The 26200-nt window shown below is 34.8% G+C and overlaps 2 protein-coding genes across 3 annotated transcripts in view; both read right to left on the bottom strand.

Annotated features, from left to right (window-relative positions):
• LOC107573485 (N-alpha-acetyltransferase 25, NatB auxiliary subunit-like) overlaps nucleotides 1–19013 on the bottom strand; it is a 25192-nt gene extending 6179 nt beyond the window's left edge. The window contains exons 1-19 of one of the 2 annotated variants that reach the window (XM_016259916.1): nucleotides 18823–19013; nucleotides 18612–18739; nucleotides 15662–15747; nucleotides 14779–14917; nucleotides 14491–14609; nucleotides 12205–12279; nucleotides 11998–12105; nucleotides 11840–11918; nucleotides 10113–10224; nucleotides 9900–9989; nucleotides 9514–9686; nucleotides 9315–9427; nucleotides 5608–5815; nucleotides 5346–5435; nucleotides 5076–5256; nucleotides 3702–3801; nucleotides 3452–3603; nucleotides 3228–3353; nucleotides 2911–3151 (exon numbers count right to left, since the gene is read on the bottom strand). In XM_016259916.1, the coding sequence (XP_016115402.1) occupies nucleotides 2911–3151; nucleotides 3228–3353; nucleotides 3452–3603; nucleotides 3702–3801; nucleotides 5076–5256; nucleotides 5346–5435; nucleotides 5608–5815; nucleotides 9315–9427; nucleotides 9514–9686; nucleotides 9900–9989; nucleotides 10113–10224; nucleotides 11840–11918; nucleotides 11998–12105; nucleotides 12205–12279; nucleotides 14491–14609; nucleotides 14779–14917; nucleotides 15662–15721 (2166 nt within the window). In that variant the 5' untranslated portion in view covers nucleotides 15722–15747; nucleotides 18612–18739; nucleotides 18823–19013. The remainder of the gene's footprint in view (nucleotides 1–2910; nucleotides 3152–3227; nucleotides 3354–3451; nucleotides 3604–3701; nucleotides 3802–5075; nucleotides 5257–5345; nucleotides 5436–5607; nucleotides 5816–9314; nucleotides 9428–9513; nucleotides 9687–9899; nucleotides 9990–10112; nucleotides 10225–11839; nucleotides 11919–11997; nucleotides 12106–12204; nucleotides 12280–14490; nucleotides 14610–14778; nucleotides 14918–15661; nucleotides 15748–18611; nucleotides 18740–18822) is intronic. The other variant, XM_016259915.1, reaches the window with a different exon arrangement.
• Nucleotides 19014–19693: 680 nt separating this feature from the next.
• LOC107573478 (ATP-dependent RNA helicase DDX55-like) overlaps nucleotides 19694–26200 on the bottom strand; it is a 13308-nt gene continuing 6801 nt past the window's right edge. The window contains exons 5-8 of the mRNA XM_016259911.1: nucleotides 23521–23635; nucleotides 21382–21550; nucleotides 21016–21302; nucleotides 19694–20066 (exon numbers count right to left, since the gene is read on the bottom strand). Coding sequence (XP_016115397.1) covers nucleotides 19893–20066; nucleotides 21016–21302; nucleotides 21382–21550; nucleotides 23521–23635 — 745 coding nt within the window. The 3' untranslated portion in view covers nucleotides 19694–19892. The remainder of the gene's footprint in view (nucleotides 20067–21015; nucleotides 21303–21381; nucleotides 21551–23520; nucleotides 23636–26200) is intronic.

Genomic DNA, 26200 nt, shown 5'->3' with positions numbered 1-26200 from the left:
GTCAAAAAAGCCGGTTTTGTCCACTTTCAAGGCATCGCGAGTTCACATTTACTGCAGAAGCCGACAAGCTCCCTTGTTGTTTTTGAACAGAAGCCGATAAGTCCATTTTAGCGAATCAGCACGCTGTATTCAGGTCAGGTGACAAGGCTACTTTCACTTTGAAAAGACGTGCTAGCTGAGAGGAGTTTCGTCAAAGCTGACTAACAGTGATGGAGGATGGATCATTTCGACAAACCTGATGAACCTGTGATCTTCTTCAGGGCGAAAAAGGAAAATAAAAGCTGAAATGTTTTCACGGAAGCTTGCAAAAGCAGCGCGTTACAATGATGAGGGAAAAGCTCTGTGTATTGCGTGTAATAATCACATCCATACAGTTTATGATCACAACAACAACAACGTTTGTCAGGCATCTACATTCTCATCTGAGGAGATTACAAAGATTAAACGAGTGTTTTGTTAAACTCTAAAACATGAAATGTGGAGTTATTTGCTTTTGCTATAAAACAAAATTTTAATATGTAATATGTAAAAACATAAGCTGATTGCCGTGCATTATTCTCCACATATAGCACAATCTGAACCCTAAACACATTTTTGTCAAAAAAGCCGGTTTTGTCCACTTTCAAGGCATCGCGAGTTCACATTTACTGCAGAAGCCGACAAGCTCCCTTGTTGTTTTTGAACAGAAGCCGATAAGTCCATTTTAGCGAATCAGCACGCTGTATTCAGGTCAGGTGACAAGGCTACTTTCACTTTGAAAAGACGCTCTAGCTGAGAGGAGTTTCGTCAAAGCTGACTAACAGTGATCGAGGATGGATCATTTCGACAAACCTGATGAACCGGTGATATCTTCTTCAGGGCGAAAAAGGAAAATAAAAGCTGAAATGTTTTCACGGAAGCTTGCAAAAGCAGCGCGTTACAATGATGAGGGAAAAGCTCTGTGTATTGCGTGTAATAATCACATCCATACAGTTTATGATCACAACAACAACAACGTTTGTCAGGCATCTACATTCTCATCTGAGGAGATTACAAAGATTAAACGAGTGCTTTGTTAAACTCTAAAACATGAAATGTGGAGTTATCTGCTTTTCCTATAAAACAAAATTTTAATATGTAATATGTAAAAACATACTTTCAATGAACTTCAATTTTGTAAATTACCTGTATTTAAGTTATTATTACTTAATCAAAACAAACCAACTGCAGCTTGATTGATATTACTTGGAATGCGCAATAAAAAAAAAACGCGATTTAAAAAAAAAATTTGAGTTATCGGTTTTTGCAAATGAACTCTTCATGTTTTGAAAATTGTGTATTCATATTACATTTTTAGAAAACACAAGGTAGTAATTAAAAAAAAAAGTATGTTAATGTATTTATTTTGTTAGCAAAAATTAGAAAAATCATAAAATAAAAATTTTATTTTTCTTCACCAGTGTTATTACACTGTAACAAACTATTAAAAATCTCTTTTGTTAATTGAAATGCAGGCATCTACATTCTCATCTGAGGAGATTACAAAGATTAAACGAGTGCTTTGTTAAACTCTAAAACATGAAATGTGGAGTTATCTGCTTTTCCTATAAAACAAAATTTTAATATGTAATATGTAAAAACATACTTTCAATGAACTTCAATTTTGTAAATTACCTGTATTTAAGTTATTATTACTTAATCAAAACAAACCAACTGCAGTTTGATTGATATTACTTGGAATGCGCAATAAAAAAAAAACGTGATTTAAAAAAAAAATTTGAGTTATCGGTTTTTGCAAATGAACTCTTCATGTTTTGAAAATTGTGTATTCATTACATTTTTAGAAAACACAAGGTAGTAATTAAAAAAAAAAAGTATGTTAATGTATTTATTTTGTTAGCAAAAATTAGAAAAATCATAAAATAAAATTTTTATTTTTCTTCACCAGTGTTATTACACTGTAACAAACTATTAAAAATCTCTTTTGTTAATTGAAATAAAATAAAATCTAACTAAATGAAAATTAGAAAAGCTGTCTTGGCAACTGAAAACAAGCTTAAGTACTAAAATGACTAAAACTAAAATTAAATAGAATAAAGCTAAATTAAAATAAACTAATAAAAATGACAAAAGCTCATTACAGAATTACGAAAACTAAAATAAAAACTCGAAATATAAAATATAATTCAAAATATGAATACTGAAATAGTATAGAAACAATAGTAAAATAACACTGTTCTTCACCCACATTTGGGTTACAGAAACAGACTAGTTTTAGAGTCAAAGTTATTGGATAGTTGATACAATACATGGTTTTACTCGAATAAAACTATTAAAATAACTTTTGTTCATTGATATTAAATAAAATCTTAATATTAGATAGAAAAACATAGATGAGAAATGTTAACCGAAATAAAATAAGTACTAAAATTTAAATATAATCTTAAATGCGTGTATGTGTATATATATTAGTATTTATAGAGTTTTAGCTTTTAGTTTTAATAAATTTTTCTTATTTGTAAGTCGCTTTGGATAAAAGCGTCTGCTAAATGACTAAAAGTAAAAGTAAAGTAAAACGGAAAAAAAAGGTAAATAAAAATATGAAAACAAATGAAAAGGAAAAATGTAAAAGCACATCACAAAATTACTAAAACAAACTAAAATGAAGACTGAAAAATATAAAAATAAAAGCCAATTCAAAATATTAATAAATACTATAAATAATAGTTAAATAACAGATGTGTATGGGAAACTGTATATTTTAATTTAAAATGTTTAAATTCATTATTAAAAGCACAATATTGCATGTATTAAATTAATATAATGTCATAAAACTTGCATGATGCATATACAGTTATATGGAGCAGGATTTTGGACTAATTAAAAAAAAAAAATAACTCCATTTGCTAAACGGTCTGTAACGGTTCTGACCTGCAGCTGTTTTTCCGTGAACTGCGTGGCCTGGTTTAGTGTGTTTTCTAGCTGTGAGAGCAGCGACCGTAGAGAAGACGGTTTGGCTGCCACTCCGTTTTCAGTCGTCTTCTCAGAGTTGCGTGATGTGTGGTGAGTGAGTGCAGAGACACAGCCAATCAGACGCAGCGTGAGCGACCGCAACCTCAGCCACAGGGTGTCGTCCTCTAGAGAGTGCTGCTTGTGCTCCTCATTCAGCTGCCTGTAGTGTGTGATCATCATTAAAACAAACCAATGCTTAAAACGTGTGATAGTTCAGGAGGATGGACTCGTCGTACCGGTCCTTAGGGTTCCAGCTGACGAGGACAGTCAGGTCGCGGTTGTCCCTTAAGCTGTCCCACAGGATGTCGTCCTCTTCCGGACATAGAGACATCGATTTTACACTCTCCTCTAAAGGAGACGATCTGTGCAATGAAAAGGCAACAATCAGAAACCTGTCAAAATATCACTTTGTGGCTTCTAAAAGGCAGAAAATACGACATGTAAAGATAAAGCAACTAACATGTCGGCTTCCAGGAAGAGGTCCAGCAGCATCCTCTCTGTGCGCACCTGGGCAAAGTGCAGCGAGTGATCGAGTCGGTTCCTGAAGGCGATGAACTCCGGGATTTTCTCAAAAGCACCGTACTTATATGCTTGAATAACATATTCTGAGGTCTGCAGGAACAAGCAACATGAGCGTGAGTAATTGATGACAGAATTGTCATTTTTGGAAGATTCTGTTCATAAAGTGCTGTTAAACAATGATAACGTACATCTTTCTGGTTCGAGTGAAAAAACCTGAGGGAGAAGTTACAAGATTGGGAAGCAGCAGCAAACTGGCCCAAAGACTCTGCATAGCGGGTCAATAAATACCTGGACAAAGACAAAACCAAAAAGACAGTCATTATGAATCATATTTAAACAACTGCTTGCTCAGTACATTTCACCGAATATGACATACTGTGATGCATTAATGTGATTTCAAGACTTTATCTTTTTTATTTTTATAGATTTGATCATGAAAAGCATACCATGATATTATTGGCTTAATATCTGTGAATTTCTTGTGAAATTTCTTCTTCTAATACAAGGAAAAAAACTTTTCAAAATATTTTGAAGTGTATTTTTATTTTTATAATTATTTGTTTTAATTTGAATTGGTACACAAGGCAATCAAATTTTATTTATTTTGTTGGTTCGTTAAAAAAAACACACAAATAAAACAAAATATTTATTATTTTTCTTCACTAGTGTTATTGTTAAATAAAACCATTCAAATGGCTTTTGTTAATTCAAAACTGACAATATGAAATACAATAAAATCTAAATATTATAAAAAATATATAAACATTTATAATGTACATTAAAAAAAGAAAATATAAAAAACATTGCTAGATTTATGATTTTAATAACTGTGGAAACATCATTACAGTCTGTGAAAAGGGTCCATTAAAAATAGTTTTTGTTAATTGAAATACAGCAAACATACAAATTTGATAAAAAAAAAAACCTTAAACTTAAATGAAAATTAGAAATGTTGCCTTGGCAACTAACTGAAATAAAATAGGTTTAAGCACTAAAATCACTAAAATGATTACTAAAAATCTAAAATCACTAAAATGATTAAAACTGAAATAAAAATAAATTATAGCTAAATAGAAGATGAAATATTACAAAACATTTTAAAAAAGCACATAACATATATATATATATATATATATATATATAAATAAAAGGTAATACAAAAATATCAACAAGTACTATAATGAACTTTTCCACGACACTCTAATTTATCGAGATGCACCTGTAAATAATACTAAACTAACACTCACATCTTGGTTACAACAGAAACCAGGTGATGTTATTGGTTATTTATTATTACATGGTTTACTTAGTTTTTAATGTGTATGGTAATATGTATATTTTCAATGGTATAATTGGTTTTCCAATATAAAGTACAATATTTCATGTATGCAATTAATATGCAGTTATAAATCTTGCATCTCTAACAATCATATATAAAAGAATTGCTCTTTAAAATGTAGAATAAGGTGCACTGATCAACTGTGCACAGTAAGACCAGGAACATAATAATACCAAAATAATTTAATATAGCCTTTACATATTAATAAAAGACACGTTCTTACCCTATGGTGTCGTGCTGGACGTGTTTGGCATCCAGGCTGGAGTAAAGATCTACCACCGGCTCAAAAGCCCCCAGACGGCAGTACAGAAGCAAAAGCAGCAGTTTGAACTGAGCGTTGGAGGAACTGTGGGAGAGACCTTCCTCTAACAGCCCCAGACTCTGCCACAACATGTTCTGATCGCCTACAGCACAGACACAGCACTCGTTCCTCAATAACATGAAAACATGAACGCTTTCAATCAAGCTGACTGTAAATGAGGAGCCAACTCACCCGTCTCCAGCCACAGGTCTATATAGACATGAGCTGCCATGAGACAGTACATATCTGAGAACTGTAACTCTGTTTTTAAACAGGACTTGCCTAGAACAGAAAGAAAACAGGAAATTGTAATATTACAGGTCAAATAAAATATAGATTAAATAGAAATAAATATAGGCAGCAAAATAAATATTAGACACTGGCATTATCATGGATTATATCAATTGAAAAGAAAGAAATCATAATAGTTCAACCTGCCTAGTCATCTGCTTACCGAACTGTAAGCCATGCCGGTAATGTGCCTTCAGTTCCTTGATGAGGCCCAGTTTGCCCTGGGTGTTGAGCGCGTGCTGTTGACCCAGACTGCGGCTCAGCTGGGTCACACACAGATGTCTCTGCAGAGCCCGCGTGTCTCCTGGAAAAGCAACACCATCCTCTCCTGGAGCGCCTAGCGGCACGGCCTCCATTAGCCTGTTGATGAACTGAGACAGTCGCAAGAAAGTTCATATATATTTAATTGAATTAGTTATGACATTTCTTTTCCAATTATTAATGCACCCACCCAGCCCCAGACCAACATAGGTCATCTTACTCCGTTTGCAGTGCATAATATGCGGTGCATATTTTTTCTGTGCCCCGGCTAACAAGTTGGAGCATTCGCCGAGTCTATTTTTGCTGTGCTGCATGCGCTCAATTAAAGTGACAGCACATTGTTTGCGGTAAAAATGAACATGGATTGACATGAAAATGTAGTAATTACACCATAAATGCATATAATTAAGGTCTACTGTGTTTCACATTCAACACACGGCTGTGAGGGCGGTAAAGCAACGAAAAATACAGTTCTAGATGAACAAGGCAACATAGATGGCACTCGTGGAGGTAGAAAAACAAAGTTCTTTATGAACCGCAATAATGTAATAAAGATTTAAATGCAAATGAAAAGGCATGAGAGTTGACTGTTTCTTAAGTTTTAATTTAAAATGCTTGTGATAGCCTACTACCTTATAACAGAAGAAAAGTAGACTATGGGCTGTTTAAAATGTTTTGCCGCTTGTTTGAGCAACTTGATATAAGCCATAAATCTAGAAGTAAAATGCATTGAATATGCTGTTTACATTTATTGCGTTTAAACGTGAATGTCTATGAAAGATTGTACTGTACTGTGTAAAAACAGAATAACAATGCTGAAAAAGCATTTTCAGTAATGACGTTTGGATTTGAAATTAAAATAATGGATAAAGGTCATGTTTGTGGTATACAGCCGCGCATCAGTAGTGTGTCCTGTGTGAAAGCACAATGAATCTGTACTGCTTCTGTCCTGCATATGAACCTAGGGCTGCACAATTAACCGCATTTCTAATCGATTACAATTACGGATGCCACAATTACGTAATCGTTCAAAGCGGCAATTAATCATTCAAAGTCCACTTATGTTATTGTGAGTGCTTAAGATGTGTTTTTTTCTTTCTACAGGTTATCTTAAGGGTTTTTCCATTGTTTTAATTTTAGTATAACATTATAAAACCATGCATATTTTTACTTTTTTTAAAAGAAGAAACCAATCCAATGTATTGATGATGTTTGAGGCTTAAAGGGATAGTTCACCCAAAAATTAAAATTTGAGGTTTAATCATCTCAATTATCACCAGTAAAATATGGAGTACCACAAGGATCTGTCCTAGGCCCTCTGCTATTTTCAGTATACATGTTGCCCCTTGGTAATATTATTAGAAAATACGGGATTAGTTTCCACTGTTATGCTGATGATACTCAACTATATATCTCAACGAGACCAGATGAAACTTCTAAATTATCTAAGCAAACAGAGTGTGTTAAAAATGTAAAAGATTGGATGACCAATAATTTTCTTCTATTAAAATAATTCGGATAAGACATTTATATTACTTATTATATTATTATATTATATTAGAGATATTACTTATTAGACCAAAAAAACAGTACACAGAATCTCTTGGATTACAATCTGCAACTAGACGGATGTACTGTTACTTCCTCTACGGCCAAAAATCTGGGTGTTATATTAGACAGCAACTTGTCTTTTAAAAATCGTATTTCCCATGTTACAAAAACAGCACTCTTCCATCGTAGAAACATTGCCAAGCTACGAAACATGTTACCTGTTTCTGATGCAGAAAAGCTAGTTCATGCATTCACGACCTCTAGACTGGATTACTGTAATGCACTGCTGGCTTTGCCACGGGATGTAACTAGGATTTACACAAGCTTCAGTCTGGATCCAGAACACCTGAGAAGACATGATGCCAACCCTTCAGAGGTCCTCAGATGATGCCAACCATGAAACAACATACAGAACTACCAAATTTTGCTATAAGTTTGATTGCATCATATAATAATTGCTGTTAATTGTGTTCATCGACTGTTTGATAACATCTTTAATTGATTTTTCCGTACATTTCTGCCATATGTACATTAACTGACAGTCACCACTGATAAGCTACCACTAAATATTGTAGAAATGTAATTATCTGTAAAGTTGCTTTGCAACGATTTGTATCGTAAAAAGTGCTATACAAATAAACTTGAATTGAAAACTTGAATTAAATATGATAAAGTTAAACAATATCACACAAGCAGCGAGAGGCATTATCACATGAGTGCTGTTTTTGACCCAAAGAGCACAAGTGCAAATGTCATTGATTTTATCCAACAGTTCAGCAAATAAGAAGTTAATAGTGTTATATTTGAGAAAAAATATGGTCTGTTTTTGCTCAGTTTTCCTAAAACAAATTATCTATAAAGCCACAGAAGAACTGATGTGCTGTCTCCGAGGGTAACAGCTGTGATTTGTTTCTGAATAATTCTGCTTTTTGAATCACTCAAGTGAGTCAATGACTCAATGGCCCATTCATAAAGAGAGCCATTTGTTTAATTCCTGAATGAATCAGCCACCTACTGGCAGTTTTAGTTTCTTATAGCCTATAATTTCATATTTCCAATATTAATAAAAACCACACAAAACAAAACATTTAAGGGATAGTTCACTCAAATTAAACCCCCCAAAAATTCCCCCATTAATCTCATGGCATTATTTATGCAATTGCAGTGTAAATGCATTCATGCCATCTCTATACTGCAATAAACAGTCTGTAAATATATCAAAATACCCATTCAAATGTAGCTTCTGAAAAAAAAAAAAAACATGGCCATTGTAGCCTTAAAGTTTCTGTGTAATAAATTCTGTGTTGAATCAAATAAAATATTTCTTTCTAAAGCTACTTTTTGTAATGTCTATTTGATGCTTTTCTCATTAAACATAGTAACAACTTTAAATATTCTTTTGGGAGTAAGGAAAAACCACAGAAGAACTGATGTGCTGTCTCCGAGGGTAACAGCTGTGATTTGTTTCTGAATAATTCTGCTTTTTGAATCACTCAAGTGAGTCAATGACTCAATGGCCCATTCATAAAGAGAGCCATTTGTTTAATTCCTGAATGAATCAGCCACCTACTGGCAGTTTTAGTTTCTTATAGCCTATAATTTCATATTTCCAATATTAATAAAAACCACACAAAACAAAACATTTAAGGGATAGTTCACTCAAATTAAACCCCCCAAAAATTCCCCCATTAATCTCATGGCATTATTTATGCAATTGCAGTGTAAATGCATTCATGCCATCTCTATACTGCAATAAACAGTCTGTAAATATATCAAAATACCCATTCAAATGTAGCTTCTGAAAAAAAAAAAAAACATGGCCATTGTAGCCTTAAAGTTTCTGTGTAATAAATTCTGTGTTGAATCAAATAAAATATTTCTTTCTAAAGCTACTTTTTGTAATGTCTATTTGATGCTTTTCTCATTAAACATAGTAATGACTTTAAATATTCTTTTGGGAGTAAGGAAAAACATATACACATGTATAAAAATGCATTTTCTTATTCGGTGTGAGGGGATCTACTGTGATGCAATGATCTTGCTTCTCATCGTGATTACCTGCACATGTTGGTCAGGTGTGAGAAGATCCAGAAAGATCTTCAGGTCGGTGATGCAACATGGCTTGTCTCCAAACTTCACAAAGAACTGGAACATGAGTTCAAGAGGTTCACCTGCATCATGGTGGGAAAACACGTCAGAAATATACAGCATACATGCAGACTGCGTTGCGTGTAAAGCAGCCCGACCCATCCTGTACCTAGCTGCTGTGCTTCAGGACAGCTGCGCTCCCGGAGCCGTCTGATGAGCTCCAGACGGGCCAGGTATGGCCCTCTCAGATGCTTGGACTCCTTTGCTTCTTCTGTGGCTATTCGGTCCTCCATGAAGCTGAGGGCCTGGGATATGGAGGCGTGCACCTCCCCTTCTGCAGAACTGCAGCGTTGAGAGGAACACACCACAATATGCATGAGACAGAGACAGGATGTGTACAGAATAGCAACTACTTTCTAGTATGCAAACTGTGCTCAATATGCATGGAATATCTAATCACCTACAGCCAGTATACAACGTAGTATACTTGACTTTCCGTTTCAAGTGCAACAAATTCTTTCCCAGATAAATAATTACTGTGAATTTTCTACTTACTGAGTTCCTTCCTGTGGAGGCGTCCAGCTCTGATCAATGAGGTGGAACAAAGAGTCAAAGTACAATAAGTAGAACTGCCAGTCATCAGGGCTGCAGAGAAAGACATAAAACGATTAACATCTTACACACTACAAGTGAACTGATAAAACGGATCAATTTCACTCCGAAGTGGCTATTTATGTTAAATCCGTTCAAGAAAAGTAGTGCACTCACTTTTTCAGGAGCAGCTTGCAGGACAGCGCATTGCACTCAGCCCAGCGCTCCAGACGGCGGTACAACATCATGCATTTGTTCTCACGGCTCTGCAGTTCACTGGTCAGCTTCTCTGAGGGAGACAAGGCAAAATGACTAAGAGACATTAAATGTGTAGATAAAATCAACTGTTTGCGCATTCTTTGTGATACAAACATTAAAAACAATGTCAATGGTAGAAGCACATAGAATGTATAATGTTTTGGAAAGAAGTCTTATGCTCATCAAAGCTGCATTAATTTGATTAGAAATACAGGAAAAATTATGAAATATTTTTACAATTTAAATTTTTTTTTTTGTATTTAAATACATTTTAAAATTTAATTTATTCCTGTGATCAAAGCTGAATTTTCAGCATCATTCCTCCAGTCTTCAGTGTCACATGATCTTCAGAAATCATTCTAATATGCTGATTTACTGCTCAAGAAACATTTCTGATTATTATCAATGCTGAGAACATTAATATTTTAGTTTTTTCAGGATTCTTTGAACAGAAAGTTTAAAAGAACAGCATTTATTTGAAAGAAATATCTTGTAACATTATTAGTCACCTTTGATCAATTTAATGTGTCCTTGCTGAATAAAACATTATTGTCTTAAAAAAAAAAAAAAAATGTATTAACCACAAACTTTTGAATTAGGGACTGAACGACTTCAGATTTTTTAAAGTCGACATTTATGCGATGAAAGTCGAGTGGACATCAACTAGTCCCTGATGACATCATGAATGAACAAATATATCTGAACCTCGAAGGTGATGATACACGGGGCAACTTTTTGAGCAATGTTGCCGAGCGATGTTGCTTGAGCACTTTCCCACTGAGAATGGGCAACAAATTTCTATCGGGATACTTTAGATTGAAATTCTTTTGACATTTCGAGCATCCTGATGGTATAATGACAAGTCTTGTGGAGCACTTTCGGAGAATGCATTTATTTGAATCAGAATCAGAATTAGCTTTATTCACCAGGTGTGCAAACACATGAGGAATTTGTTGTTTTTTTAAGGTGCTCCTGGTACATACATACATACACATTTGACATGAGAACAGAAAAAAAAAATAATAATAAATTCTTTTTTTTTTTTTCTGAAAAAAAGAAAAAAAAGGGGGGAAAAAAAACGCACTACTGTCATTTGAACTGTTTGGAAACGGAGCGTAAATGTGGAGTTCAAAGATTTCTCGTTCTGTTGCGCCCTCTATAGGACCAGCGACTAGTCGACGTCAAGCTTAAAGCCTCAGATCATTAAAGTCGACTAGTATGTGCAACCCCTATTTTGAACAGTAATGTATATTCAGTAGGGCTGCCCTCGACTAAAGATTTTTCTGGTCGACTAGTAGTCGTTCACTTTAATTTCCTGAGGAATTTTTTTTTCTGCGACTAAGCGACTAATAAAATTTTGGTCGACCGAGCCTCTTCTCGTCGCCTAAAGGTTAGTCGACTATTATGGGGTATAATAGTATAATATACTATTATATACCTTTTTTTTTATCCTGTACTGGACACAAGCTTTCATAATAACATGCTGTTTATATGGAGAAAAATCCCCATGCGTTGGTAACTGTTGTTCATTTTTAAATGCTTCTCAACTCTGGTAACTAACAGCATGTCACGCATGCAACACAAAGACATTCAACTGGAAATATCCCAGAATATTCATTTGAAGAACACAAGTGTTTTCTCCTCACCTCCAAGTGGCCCCTGAACCACCTCCAGCGCCTCCACATATTTCCCCAAACGCTCCAAGATCATGAAGTACAGCTGGACCTGGAAAAGCCGATGGAAAATGCATCATAATCTTCATATGGCTGAAATCAGAAGCAGATTATCGATACTACCGTCCTACCTCAGCTTCTGCCTCTATTTTCTCCTCCTTTACCATTTTTTCCACCATACGCTCAGCCAGCGGCAGGAACATAGTCTGAGAGAGCTTCTCGTCTTGTGCTGAGATGGCCTGAAACGCATATTGCATTGCTGATGTTGATTTATTTTGTTCTGCATGGGTTCATCTCTGAAATGTATTGTTTATGCAAGCGAGAAAACATCACCGTACCTGCATCACCAAGCTCATAACCGACCAAAAGTAATATGGGTTTTTGGGGACAATTTTATACAGTGCCATTCCAGCCTGTCAGAAGTGTGGAAAGACAAAAGTCAGTCTTTCAACACAAACATATTTGCTTTGGAGGTTCATGATTAAATCACACAGCCCTTTTAAATCTAAAAATTTGATATGGCATAGTGCAGTGATTCTCAATTGGTTTGGCCATGGGACATTTGTTTGTTTGAAAAAAAAAAAAAGCACATTTCTTTCACAAAAATTGCTGACACACAAGTACTATCCCCCTTTACTTAACGTACACAAATTATAAGAATATGACTAATACCGATGAATAAACAGCCTATAAGGTAAGGCTATTAAATAGCAGTCCCAAACTAGTTTTTATTAATACAATTAAGTTGGTATAAGCCACCACAGTCATTTAAACATATACAAAATAACACAAAGTGAAAACAACATGGCATTTTTGGATTATTGAAACAACAGTTACCATGTTGAATACACAATATGAACATGAACTGTTAATGAAACATGAAAACCGCTCCTGAATAGAATGAATATCATACCTTCATGCAAATCCTTCCCAGCTAACACACAAAGTACCAGTATTGTGATTTATTGGTACTTTACTTTTATTTCACACGTTGCATACTCGTAGTTTCTTTTGCGCTTTAGTGAAATGATATACAGCCGCCGCATTTGCGCGTGCAATTGAAGAGTGAGTGCTACGAGCACAGTATAACGTCTGGCAGGACAGGATAGTTCATTTTTCTGAGGTGAGAGACTTTTTATTTCATAAGTTACAAAAATAACGATAGAATGAGACTGACATTAAGCCTGACAACATCTCATCTGACCGCACATGAATCGGGTCAGCACGTTTTTCTCAGCCAGTCTATACTTAAACTGCAAAAAAAGTGCCAACAGCTTTCACGCACATCTTTCAAAATAAAAGTCTCGTATCAGAAAAACATTAGAATTACTTTTTTTGTTGTTGATGTTTCTTTGACGGTACACTCCGCGACCCACTCAGAACGGTCTTGCGACCCACCAGTTGAGAAATACTGGCATAGTGCAATTATCAAATCACAAAGGCTGGGATTTAACTGAATAAATACATGCGCTGCATGCTGCATGTTTTTTCAGTGTCTCAGAGCAGCTCGGTTCACAGTACATGCTGCTCATCTCTGCATCTGCTGGGAGTTTAGGTCGTTTATGGTGTGCATTTGGGAACAACCAACTTCCTAAAATTGAAATGCGCTTATAAAGCAGCTGTTGTCAACAAGAGAAGCTTTAAGGGCCTGTGGCTTATCGGCAAAATAAAAGCTTGATGGTTTGACATTTGCAAATGCAGAAATGATAAGAGCAAAAAATATTAGTACTTAAAAATAAAATAATTATAATTACATAATATTTTTTTTCATAAATACTAGATATAATTATAATTTACAGTGGATTTAATATTTATTTTGTTTAATATTTTTGTAATAATAATAATAATAATAATAACAAATGTGCTTTTCCACCAAAATAAAAATAAAAAAACTCAATGCTTTAATGTTTGAAAATCTATCAATTAAGAAAGCTATAAAAATAAGTACTGGAAAATAAAATAAATATTACATAACATTATTTTAAATACTAGACTTTTTATATTGCAGTGAATAAAAAAATCGTACTATTTCTTTTTATATATATATATATATATATATATATATATATATATATATATATATTTCTACAATACAAAAATAATAAAATAAAAAAATAATAATGGCTCCCTGTGGTTTTCTGCCAAAATAAATCTCAATGGTTTAATGTTTGAAAATGCAGAAATTAAGACAGCCATAAATATTAGTACTGGAAAATAAAATTATTATTATTATTGTTGTTGTTGTTATTATATACCACTTTTTAAATTCTAGATTTTAAAGTGAATAATAAATAGTAATATTTCTTATTATATTCTTATTTTGTAGATTTTTAAAATAATATTATTATTATTAATAATAATAATAATGATTATATTATTAATTTTATTATTACTACTGCTCTTATTATTATTACAGTGATATTGATATATAATCTAAAATGTTGCTGAATTTTGCAGCCCTACAAACAACCACAGCAAACCTGGAGATTTTTTTTAACTGCATTTCAAATCACAATTTTTATCAGAAAAATCACAATTCGATTTTCCCCCATATCATACAGCCCTAATTCATTTTTCAAACAGGCTGTTATGACTGATGAAATAAGAGCGGATACAAACAAAACCTGTTGCATTTTCTTGTACTCTCCGACCCGGGCGTAGGCCATGAAGAGGTGCGAGTGGTACTCCTCGCTCGTTGGGACTTTCCGGACTGCAGCTTCATAAAGCTTGGTCACTAACTCGGCTGTAGAAAGAAAGAGCAAAATGCACAAAATCTGAGTTTCTGAGTTTGTGGTCCATGTCAATTAGCTTTGTATATTAAAACCAAACATGCTCTGATTGTTGTGAGGACAGAAAAATGACATTCATAGTTTGTTGGGAGGAGGTTCTGCATCTGTTGTTTTAACACTCACGCCGGTGCATTTCTCTGTAGAGGATGGTCAGTGCCTGCAGGGAGTTGTCGTCTGTGGGTTCGAGAACGGCCACTTCCTGCGCCAGTGTGAAGGCTTCATCCTGTTTTGCTGTGCGCTGCAGACCGATCGCCTTCAAGACCTGCCAAACAAGAGCAGAGCATACGATAAATGTGTCTGGAGCCAATTTACCAATCTAGCAGGTCAAATTCATGTTTTTTTTTTCTTTCTTAAAGTGCCCCTATTATGCCATTTGTAAGGTTCCTAATATTGTTTTGGGAGTCTCCTACAATAGGTTTACATGCATGCAAGGTCAAAAAATGCTTTAGTTTTCTCAACATACACATTTAGTATCACCTCGTTTTTGAAAATAAAGAAATTAAGACAGCCATAAGTATTGTATTTTACAGATGTACTGTAAAATTACTATTACAATATTATTTTTCTTAAATACTTGATTTTTTATTTCACAGTGGCATTTATATTTTCTATATTTTACTTCACTTTTTGATATTAATATAAATACTTGATTTAATTAAACAATTAAATATTTTTTTAATTTTTATAATAAATTTGAGATTCATAATAGCAATAACAAAAATAATATTGCTATAATATTTTACTATTTTGTAGTCATACTGATATATAAACATTAAAATCATATTATTGATATAAAAACACTGTGGGCAAACTCTGCAGATCTACAAAGAAGAACAGCAAACCTGGATAAAATAAAATAATGAAATTAAAATAAAGCCTTTTTTAGAAAAAAAAAATCCAAATTACATTTCCCCCCAAAGTTCAGCCCTAGTGTTTGCTATTAATATGACCAGCTGGTCATGGGATTCTGGAAAAATAAAAATTATATATATATATAAACAAACACCTTTGCACAGTGAAGATCTTTGTGCTTCTTCAGCAGTTTGTCAGCCTGCTGGATTGCCATCTTGTTATTGCCATTGTCCAGGTAATCTAGAAGAGAAAAACATGTTCAATACAACAAAACAGCACTCATGTGGAAGTTAATAACATTTTTGACGATTACCAAAGAGAACAACCATGTGTTTCCATCATTAAAGTGTGAATTAAGACTGATAATCCAGTCACTGCCACTAATCAGCAAGTCAAACTTCACTAGACCAATACCTGCTAATTATAATTTAAAGTATGCATGCAGTTACAAACCTTTTTTTGAATTCACATTTTGGAATCTTTTTTTGAGTGTGATGTAAATGATGACAGAAACTAACTGAACTACGCCTTTAATCAGCTTCTTTACCTCAGAGATGGTCATGAGAAATTTAATGGCACACAAGAAACCTAAAGTTACATTATAAGTGGAGAAAATGCTACAAAAAGAGAAATATGACCCCTTCAAATGAGGTATTATGAGTAGTGGTCGACCGATATATCGGCCGATATTTGGCATTTTTCAAATATCGGAATCGGCCGATAAGTTTTTCTGCTTGGCCGATGTGTTCGAGGTGGGACTTTTATTTTGACACAGTGCTCACATTCTCCCTCTTGTTTACTGTCGTTTTTAACAGTTCTGTCTAATACGGATAGAAGTCGGTCTAATAATCCGATAGAACGGTTAAACAAAGGAATTAATGTATACAGAAAATATTATAACGATTGCTTTTATATTATTAGTAATAGAAAGGCAAACACTGTAATACTTTATTGTTTGCCGTCAGCATTAAGCAAATACGCATTTATATCATTTAAACAAATCTTTGAATGACTAATAAACATTTAATTTCTCAAACCTTGCAAACTTAGTCGAATCCAGCTGTGAGATATTGTGAAGTGTGCATTTTTATCCAGTGTTCTCTGTGTGACGGTCGGTCCGTGTGAATTGAATGCTTTAAACATTAAACTCGTGATTTCAAATTATGCTGCGCTTTATGCATTTGCCCACTGTCATATTCATGTCATTTTCACTGTGTGCTGTGTGTAAAATGAGTGTTACCTTGGCTTTATTTGAAAAATATGATTCCCAATGCACACAAACTTCCCAGAATACCGAGTGCCCTGTTGGTTACAGTGTTTACTTCCTTTTTAATTATATTTTTATTAAATATTTATTTATTTGTGAAAAATACTTTGTCATCTAAAGTATAAGTATGTTTATTTTTTACACATTTATTTTTTAATCCATTGTCAAATGATTTCAAATTTCTTAAATATTAATAATAAATAAATAAATAAATATATTATATATATATATATCGGCTTTATATCGGCCCCCCTGCTTTCCAAGATATCGGCATCGGCTGTCAAAAAACCAATATCGGTCGACCACTAATTATGAGTAACTTGTACATCCAGTCATGCTAAGCCACAAGTGAGGACTGCACTGCATCACTCACACAGACCCCTGACTGTGAGAACGTTCTCTCACCGGCTGCTCGATGTGATTCGGAGTGCAAGACCCCCCCCCCCCTTTCCCATGAGTCTCTGCTAAAAGAACACAGGACCATGTCTGACGACAGCTGGACGCCATAATTTACCAGGTCAGATTGTAGATTTGGACTTTCTACATGAGAACACTTCCATGTTTCTGTACATTAATGCATCCTTCCTTATAACCGTTACATTTCTAATCAATCACCCACACAAATACAGATCAATTTCACACAACAGAATGGCAAGACTGCACAAAGCACTAGAATAAAGGTCATATTTGATCTATTAATCATTATAAACCTCCCGTGCACAGAGCAGCATCTCTAGTGTAGTAGAACAATAGCGAGTCATTGATTGAATGAAAAACATAAGATTATAAAATATGCTGTTTGAATCAATGCAATTTCGTGCACAAATCTGTACAGTCTGAACTCAAGAACCTGCAATTATATTTAAAAATCAATTGATAAAATTGCAATAATAAATTCTAGTCCTGGTTGCTGGTAAAAAGCAGCACTCTATGTGTGATTAAAACATTATACAATTTATTGAATAATTAAATTGAACAGAATAGCATAAAAATGTATTAAAATAAATTGTATTAAATATTTTAGCAGGAAAATTAACCGTTTTATAAAGTCAATAAGGCAGATCATGCAATAAAATTATGTATCTTTAATTAGAAAGATGCATGGGGATACTACTCTTTGTATTAATATAAATAAACAAATATAGATTCAAATATAAATTAATTCATCTATATGTATTCTTATCTACCTTTGATTTATCTAGCCAGTGCAAGTGAATGTTAGACAGACTAGGTTTTATGTGTGCAACTTGTTTAGTCTTGACCAAGTTCAACAGTGGTGTCTTTCACAAAACAGCAAGGAACAAAATGAAAAAAAGAAACAAAAAAAATACAATATTAAATAAACTTAAATCAAAGCTATGCTATCCACAAGGCTATGCATTAAGACCAATTAAGTTTAAGAGTTCAAGCATTTAAAGCCACTTATAGGGCATTTCTGCACAGCTTTGGAGAAAATTTCACAAATTAAAACACAATAGTTCATAATGACATAAACAAAGAGGCTTACAAATAATCTCTGGAAGACAAAAAAGCAGGTCTAACTTCAGAACATTTAGCCACAAAGCTCAGCTTTATGCATCTATAATGTAACTACTCATGCTATTACAGCATTAATAAATCATTAAGCATGTAAAGCACCTGTCTGAGACTCTATACACATAACAACCCATAGAAAATACGAAAAATTAAAGCACAAATGGCTCATATAGAGTCTGTTAATCTCTTTGACATCTCACACATGTAATGAACCGGTTGAGCAAATGACATTGACACTGATCTCTGGATATTTAAACAGTATTTCAGTGTTTAGATGGGCTATAAACAGGCTTTACTCTACCGATTGAAACGTCAGAGTGTGACCGCGTAAGGACGCACTGTCATCAGGCGCCGCAGCCGAACCGACACCGCGGCTTCAGCTCCACAGGCCTCACCGGCTCTCCACAGCTCCTGCAGCCCTTTAATAAACTCAATAACGCACAGGCCGGTCGTACAGCACTAGTCAGACCCGATAAGTCTGTGTAAGCTCAGGACTGCGATGTGAATCTTACCGTAAATGGGTCGCAGTCTTCTGTCGTTGGGGTCTTGCACATGGCCCCTCGCCGCCATGATGGAGCTGAGCAGGATTAATCAGTGCGCATGCGCAGAGCGGGCACACCGGAAAGACTTTAAACAGGAGCCTGGAGTCATGTGTGTCCTTCAGTGTCACTGTAAAAGACACAGCCCTGCTTTTTCTTGCATACAAAAAAGAAGTGCAGTGGTACGATCATGTTTTTGTTAAAAAAAAAGTACTATGGTATTGTTTAATCAGGGGTATGCAAACTGGGGCCGAAAGGGAGTGCTAGGGGGTCTGTGGAAATGTTTATTGAAAAACAGTGTTAAAAAAAAAAGTAAAATAGATAAATAAATATATTAACTAAAATAAAATAAACAAATATTTTATTTAAAAATAAAAGCAATTAGATTAACATAAAACAAAAAAATGTATTCTATTTAAAATTAAAATACATTTATTTAAAAAATACAATTAGGTTACAATAAAATATATAAAACTTGAGTAAAATAATAAATAAATAAAATGAGATGAAATAAAATAAGAAAATAAAGAATCTGCCAGTACAGTGCTATTAGTAGAAAATGTATACGATGTAATAAAGAATGTATTAAATTTCCAAATAATATTTAGACAGATTTATAATGAATTTTTTCACAGGAAAATGGGGTCTTTATGCAATAACCATTTTTTTCTTTTTGCATGTGGGCCAACACACATTCAGAATTTTTTTTTGGTGGTTACCAAACATGATCTTTTCCATGTATTTTATATAGGGACTATTTTTTAACAGGAAATATATAGACAATATATTTATAGATATAGATCATATATTTCAAAGAGAAACCTTAAAAACCACTTACATTTCCCATAGAAATCTTTATTTTATTATATTTGGACTGATGTGTATGGTTGATAGTTACTACAAAAGCACATTTGTGATGAATGCATCCTCCTTGTACAGTACACGGACAAACAGAATGAAAATGACACTGCTGATACAGCATAATTGCATATTTAAGTGAAATGAGAGTCAATTTAGGTGCACGCAGTCTCTGAAATGACAGCTCATTCTCCGTCTCCTTCAGAACTGTCCACTTCTGCTCGTTTGGGACGTGAGCTGCCCGCTGAACTCAAATGCTTGTCAAAGTCTTCTTCACTGATCTTTCCTTTCTTGAGTTTCTTCAGCAGACGCGTGTCATTTAAAAGCTCGTTTAAGTCTTCATCATCAACATCTGATTCCTGTAACCACACAAATATAGCATTGAGACTTTATAGAGAAGCCTATTCACGTCATTTAGAGCTGTTAATAGGGTTTTCTATGGTTACACGTGTACTTTTTAGTAAAAATATGCAAACAGGGATTTTTGGATTTTAAAGGAATAGTACACCCAAAAAAATTCAGAAAATGTACTCACCCACAGGCCGTCCAAGATATAGATTAATTTGCTTCTTCATCAGATTTGGAGAAATGTAGCATTACATCACTTGCTCACCAGTGGATCCTCTGCAGTGAATGGGTGCCGTCAGAATGAGAGTCCAAACAGCTGATAAAAACCACACCACTCCAGTCCATCAGCTAACATCTTGTGAAGCCAAAAGCTGCGTGTTTGTAAGAAACAAATCCATCGAGGCTTTTTTTTTTTTTTTTACTTCAAACCATTGCTTCTGGTCCATAATCCATAATATTGTTTTTAACAGTAAAAAAAGTAATCTTGTCTGGATCAGGAGAGAAATATGCACAGATCAAGCGTTGTTAACGAGTAAAAACTGTCCAAAACAAATATGTCCGTGGATTTTGATGCGAGAGGACAACAGGGGATGGACTTTTTCATAAGAGGAAATGTTTATTGTGGATTATGGACTAATATTTTGGCCGGAAATAATGGTTTAAAGTTAATTTGTTTCTTATAAACACACAGCTTTTGGCTTCACAAGACATTAACTGATGGACTGGAGTGGTGTGGATTACTTGTGGATTATTGTGATGTTTTTATCAGCTCTCATTCTGACGGCACCCATTCACTGCAGAGCATCCACTGGTGAGCAAGTGATGCAACGCTACATTTCTCCAAATCTGATGAAGAAACAAACTCATCCTAATCTTGGATGGTTTGACGGTGAGTACATTTTAAGTATATTTAAATTTTTGGGTGAACTATTTCTTTAACACAAAAAAAGACTAACATACCTCATCCAGTTTTCGTTTGGCAGCTTTCTTTTTCTTTTTATCCTTCTTGATCTTCTGCTTGGACCAGGCTTTGTTCTTAATGAAGTTCTTCTTCAATGGCGTCTCTTTTTCTTTCTGCTCCGCCAGCCATTTTTGTCTCTGTTTTTCCCTGTTTTTATCTTTAAACCGGATGGAGTCTGTGTCGATGGCCTCCTGTTTGAAGTCCGGGAATGTCTTTCCTCTCAGTTCAGGCATTTTGGGCAAACGGAGGAGACCAAAGCCACGGGCTAGAGCAGCAAAATCCAAGTCTGTACAAGGTATGAATCATTTTAATCTGGTGAATTATCTTTATGCATCTTACGAAAGGTTTAAAGTGAAGTCGCTCACCTTTAATGCGAAATATCAGACTACACTCGTGTTTGGCGTACGCCTGCACACACGACACAAAGGCTTTCATGCCCTTCTCAAACATCGCTCTGTCACCTAAAGCCATCGCCTTCAGTTTAGGCAGAACATCAACCACATCTTTCACTGGTGGATATGGCTGAAGAGGACACTGTGAGGAAAACAAGCACAAACACTATTTTACCACCTTAAACTCAAATACATAGAGTTTACAAAAAAATAGAGAATGCAACATTTTTTTCAATCAAGACGGGCGACACGAATGGCAGCCATGGCGCTGAGCTCCACAATTCTTTTGCTGTTTTTGTTTGTTAGTTCTGTGTTTAGTCATTCTTCTTCTATAGGTTTTACCAGAGACAGACTCCATAGCATTAAGCCACACATCGCAGAGAATATTTTTCTTTCTCTTCACCCGCATCAACAAGGACTTTTTTTTAAACTCTGCTGCACTGTGCTTCACTGAAACCTGGCTGAGTGAAGTCATTCCTAAAAACGCACTTCATCTGCACTTCATGCATTCCTCCGGACACGTGTGTGAGCGCAGCGCTGCAACAGCTGGCTGAACGAATAACTGAAACGAAGCAAAGGTACCCGGACTCTCTTTTAATCATTCTTGGAGATTTTAACAATGCAAATCATTCCCGTGAACTGCCAAAATACAGACAGCACGTTACATGTCCCACCAGAGACAGTAATATATTGGATCACTGTTTCACCACAATAAAGAACGCATATCACTCTGTCCCAAGAGCAGCTTTAGGACTCTCTGACCACTGCCTGGTTCATCTTATACCGACCTACAGGCAGAAGCTGAGATCAGCTAAATCTGTTTTAAGGACTGTTAAGAGATGGACAAATGAAGCAGAGCGGGATTTACAAGCCTGCTTCGACTGCACTGATTGGAGTGTTTTTGAAGCTGCAGCCACCGATCTGGACGAGCTCACAGAGACTGTAACTGTATCAGTTTCTGTGAGGATATGTGTATCCCTACCAGGACATTCTTATCATTTAATAATGATAAACCGTGGTTTACTGGGAAACTCAAACAGCTTCGTCATGTCAAGGAGGATGCTTACAGAAGTGGGAATAAAACTTGTATAACCGGGCCAGAAACAGACTGACAAAGGAGATCAGATTGGCTAAAAAAAATACTCTGAAAAGCTGAAAAAACAGTTTTCAGCCAACGACCCGGTGTCAGTATGGACTGGTCTGAAGAACCTCACAAAGTACAAGACACCACCCCCACAGTTTCTGTGAGGATCATCCCTCACTGATCTGTGCTTCACACATACCCCCTACCCCGCAACCCCCCTCACCTACCATTCTATCTGCGCTAAAGGTCTGTGTACAGGACATGAACCGTGTCTTCAGAAAGCAGAAGACTAGGAAAGCTTCAAGCCCAGATGGTGTTTCACCTGCCTGTTCGAAAGTCTGCGCTGACAAACTGGCCCCCTATCTTCACACAGATCTTCAACACATCACTGGAGTAGTGTGTGGTCCCCTCCTGCTTCAAACACTCCACTATCATTCCAGTCCCCAAAAAACCCCAAAACACTGGACTTAACGACTACTAACTTTACGACTACAGTTTTTTCCCGCAGGCTATACTCAGCCTGAACAATTAAAAATGTTCATAACTATACACATTGTCCATTTTAACCGACACATATTTATACATGGCATCTGAAAATTGTACATTTGTAATCTACATAAACTGTACACTTGTAAATAACATATCTGTACATGTTTTTCTCTATATTTCATCTCTACCTTGTAATTCCTATGTACAGTATGTCTGCACTATTATGTGTGTTTGCACTATGTCTGTACTTTCTTCTGCAGTGGAAACTCCTGTCGCCAAGACGAATTCCTTGTGTGTGTAAACGTACTTGGCAATAAAGCTCTTCTTTCTGACTTCTGAATAGCATTAGGCACTTTACACAAACAAGTTAGAATTAGCACAAAAATCTGGTGTAAAAAATAAATATAAGAATCTATCTTGAATGCAATTCAAGTCGCTTTAAAGAATCTGCCAAATGCATTTTTATTTGATCTATTTATAAATGCCATAATACTCTGTCTGATAGTTTGTATATGAAATGAAGTTTCTCTCCGACTTACCTTTTGATTAATGGACAAGAAATTTACATACGACTCTTCCATTGGCAGAAGAAAGACGAGTGCATTGCCCTGGTTTCCGATACGTGCAGTTCTTCCACACCGATGCACAAAGGAACTAATGGAAGGAGTATTACATTTGATGAGAAAAATTAGCAATATATGCACAAGATATGCAAATAATATGTCACCTTTAAACAGTATTATTCAATATTTTTTATATACAATTACAGTATTTATTAATATTTTCAATTAGATTGTATTTTTAAAAATTAAAAATTCAGATTGTATTTTTATTTTTTTATTTCCAATGTAATTTTAGTAATTTTGTTATGTGCTTGTCATTTTAGTTTTTGCTTTTCTTTAGTATTTCTATATAACTTTAATTTATTTTATTTCAGTTTTAGTCATTTGAATTTAAAAATTTTTATTGTTTCAGTTTTTCATCAAATATTTATATTTTTATTTATTTCAGCTTTATTTCAATTACCAAAAATTATTTTTAATAGTTTTAGTTAATAACAACAATGCTTTGAAATGCATTGATTAAAACAAAGTGTTAATTCTTAGAATAATGTTTTACTATGTAAACAGATTGAAATATTTTTGGTTTTTACTATGTTACTGATTGAAATAAAAGCAGTACATGACATGAAGCGTTTTATAATTATGGTTAAGCACAGGGTTAAAATAAACCAGAGTTATATGCCTATATAATAAATTATTTTATTTCTTCAGTCTATACATGTTGCCAGGGTTAGGAGTAACCTTAAAATAGATATTCAGTGTTTTTTTTGGTATGTATGTGTGGGTATATTATATTAGTAATGTAGGGCTTATCTACATAGCATATGCTATACTCTCAATGCATATTTTATCAGCTTTTGGAATGATCTTTTTTGTACTGTCCTTATCTAAAAAAAAACAATAAATAAATATACAAACAAGTATGTATGCTGAAGTTTAATACTTAATGTTAGGGGTTAGTTTGATTCATAAAGTACGAGTAATATTAATAGAGATGAAGGACTTAGACACTGTAACACCACTAACTGCATGTCAGCTGACTCTGTAAGCACTAATCAAAGCATAAAATAAATGATGTAATAAACTACTCCAAGCCTTTGTGAATGTAGTATAGACTCACAAGTAGAGGTTGACCGATGTATCGGTTTTGCCGATTAATCGGCACCGATAGTTGATTGCTGGAACTATCGGTTATCGGCAAAAATCCATGCCGATAGTTTTCCGGGTTGCATCCATTGCTGGAGCGGCTGAGAAGGGCCTGCTGTCATTACACAGTGCGAGAGCGGCCTCTAGTGGTTGAAATCACTGACAGCACGTGCTATTTGTTTAGACACGTGATACTGCACGCTGAACAGAGCGGGAAACTTCAGACGCGGATTTAAATGCAGCCGACAGAAAATCCTGCCGCGCCACAGAGTGCCATTCACATAGTTTTCCTTTAAATTACATTATATTGGTCCCGAATCGTTGTTAATGTACATTATGAATTGTGTATTTTCAGCAAAACGTTTGTCTTTCTGTGGCTCTAATAAAGTCTGTGTGCTTCATTTATAGAGCTATAATATAGGTTGCGCTTTCTCTTTCCGATTGCTCCGTTTTTTAAACGCCGAACTTCAAACTCATCCATGCCAAGTTATATTATAATATTATTATTATTACTACTAGTATGGTTCAGTACTGTTTTTGTTAATAAAGCACTATTTTAGTTTTTGTTGAGTATCAATTTTAAAACTATCGGTTAATTAATCGGTATCGGCCAGTGTGGTCCAACCTAGCTATCGGTATCGGCAAAATCCACTATCGGTCGACCTCTACTCACAAGTACATGATTTTGAGCTCAAGTGTGTTCATGAATGTCCTGGTTACCTTGCACTGCTTGGTGGGTCGTACTGAAGCACCCAGTTCACTTCCGGGATGTCGATGCCTCTCGCCATGACGTCTGTGCACACGAGAATCCCACTGCACACATACATAATGCATTTATTCTAATGCTTGATCTTTAACTTCCTTTTTGTAAATAGCTAGAAAGGCATCACACTACATTACCTCTTCAGCGCCCGGAAATCTGCAAAGATCTTGTTTCGTTTATGTTTCATCTTCCCGTGGATGCAGTGGATGCTGACATTCTTGATCAAGACTTCCAGGGCTTTACCGAAGTACTCCACACAGGCACAGGTGCTGCGGATACAGAGAACAATATTATTTACACTAATGAGTGTGTAAAAAGATTTACACTACTGACCAAAATTTTGACATAATTATGATTTTTATGTTTTTGTAAGAAGCCTCTTATGCCCACCAAGGCTTTTATTTGATAGAGTAAAAACAGTAATATTGTGAAATACTACAATTTAAAATATATCTTTTTCCATTTGAATATATTGCAAAATGCAATTTATTTTTCAGCATCATTACTCCAGTCTTCAGTGTCACATGATCCTTCAGAAATCATTCTAATACACAACGATTTGCTGCCCAAGAAACATTTCTGATTATTATCAATTATTAAAAAATGATAAACTGCCATTCAAAAGTTTGGGGTAAGTCAGTCTTTAAAGAAAAAAAAAGTATTTTATTCAGCAAGTATGCATTAAATTGGTCAAAAGTGAAAGACAACCATAAAAAGAATATTTATAATGTTACAAAAGAAAAAAAA

This window comes from Sinocyclocheilus grahami, unplaced genomic scaffold (assembly GCF_001515645.1).
Source record: "Sinocyclocheilus grahami isolate Dianchi unplaced genomic scaffold, SAMN03320097.WGS_v1.1 scaffold1957.1, whole genome shotgun sequence".
NCBI classification, from domain to species: domain Eukaryota; kingdom Metazoa; phylum Chordata; class Actinopteri; order Cypriniformes; family Cyprinidae; genus Sinocyclocheilus; species Sinocyclocheilus grahami.
Note: the sequence above shows the minus strand (reverse complement) of the source record. Positions and strands in the feature narration are given on the sequence as shown.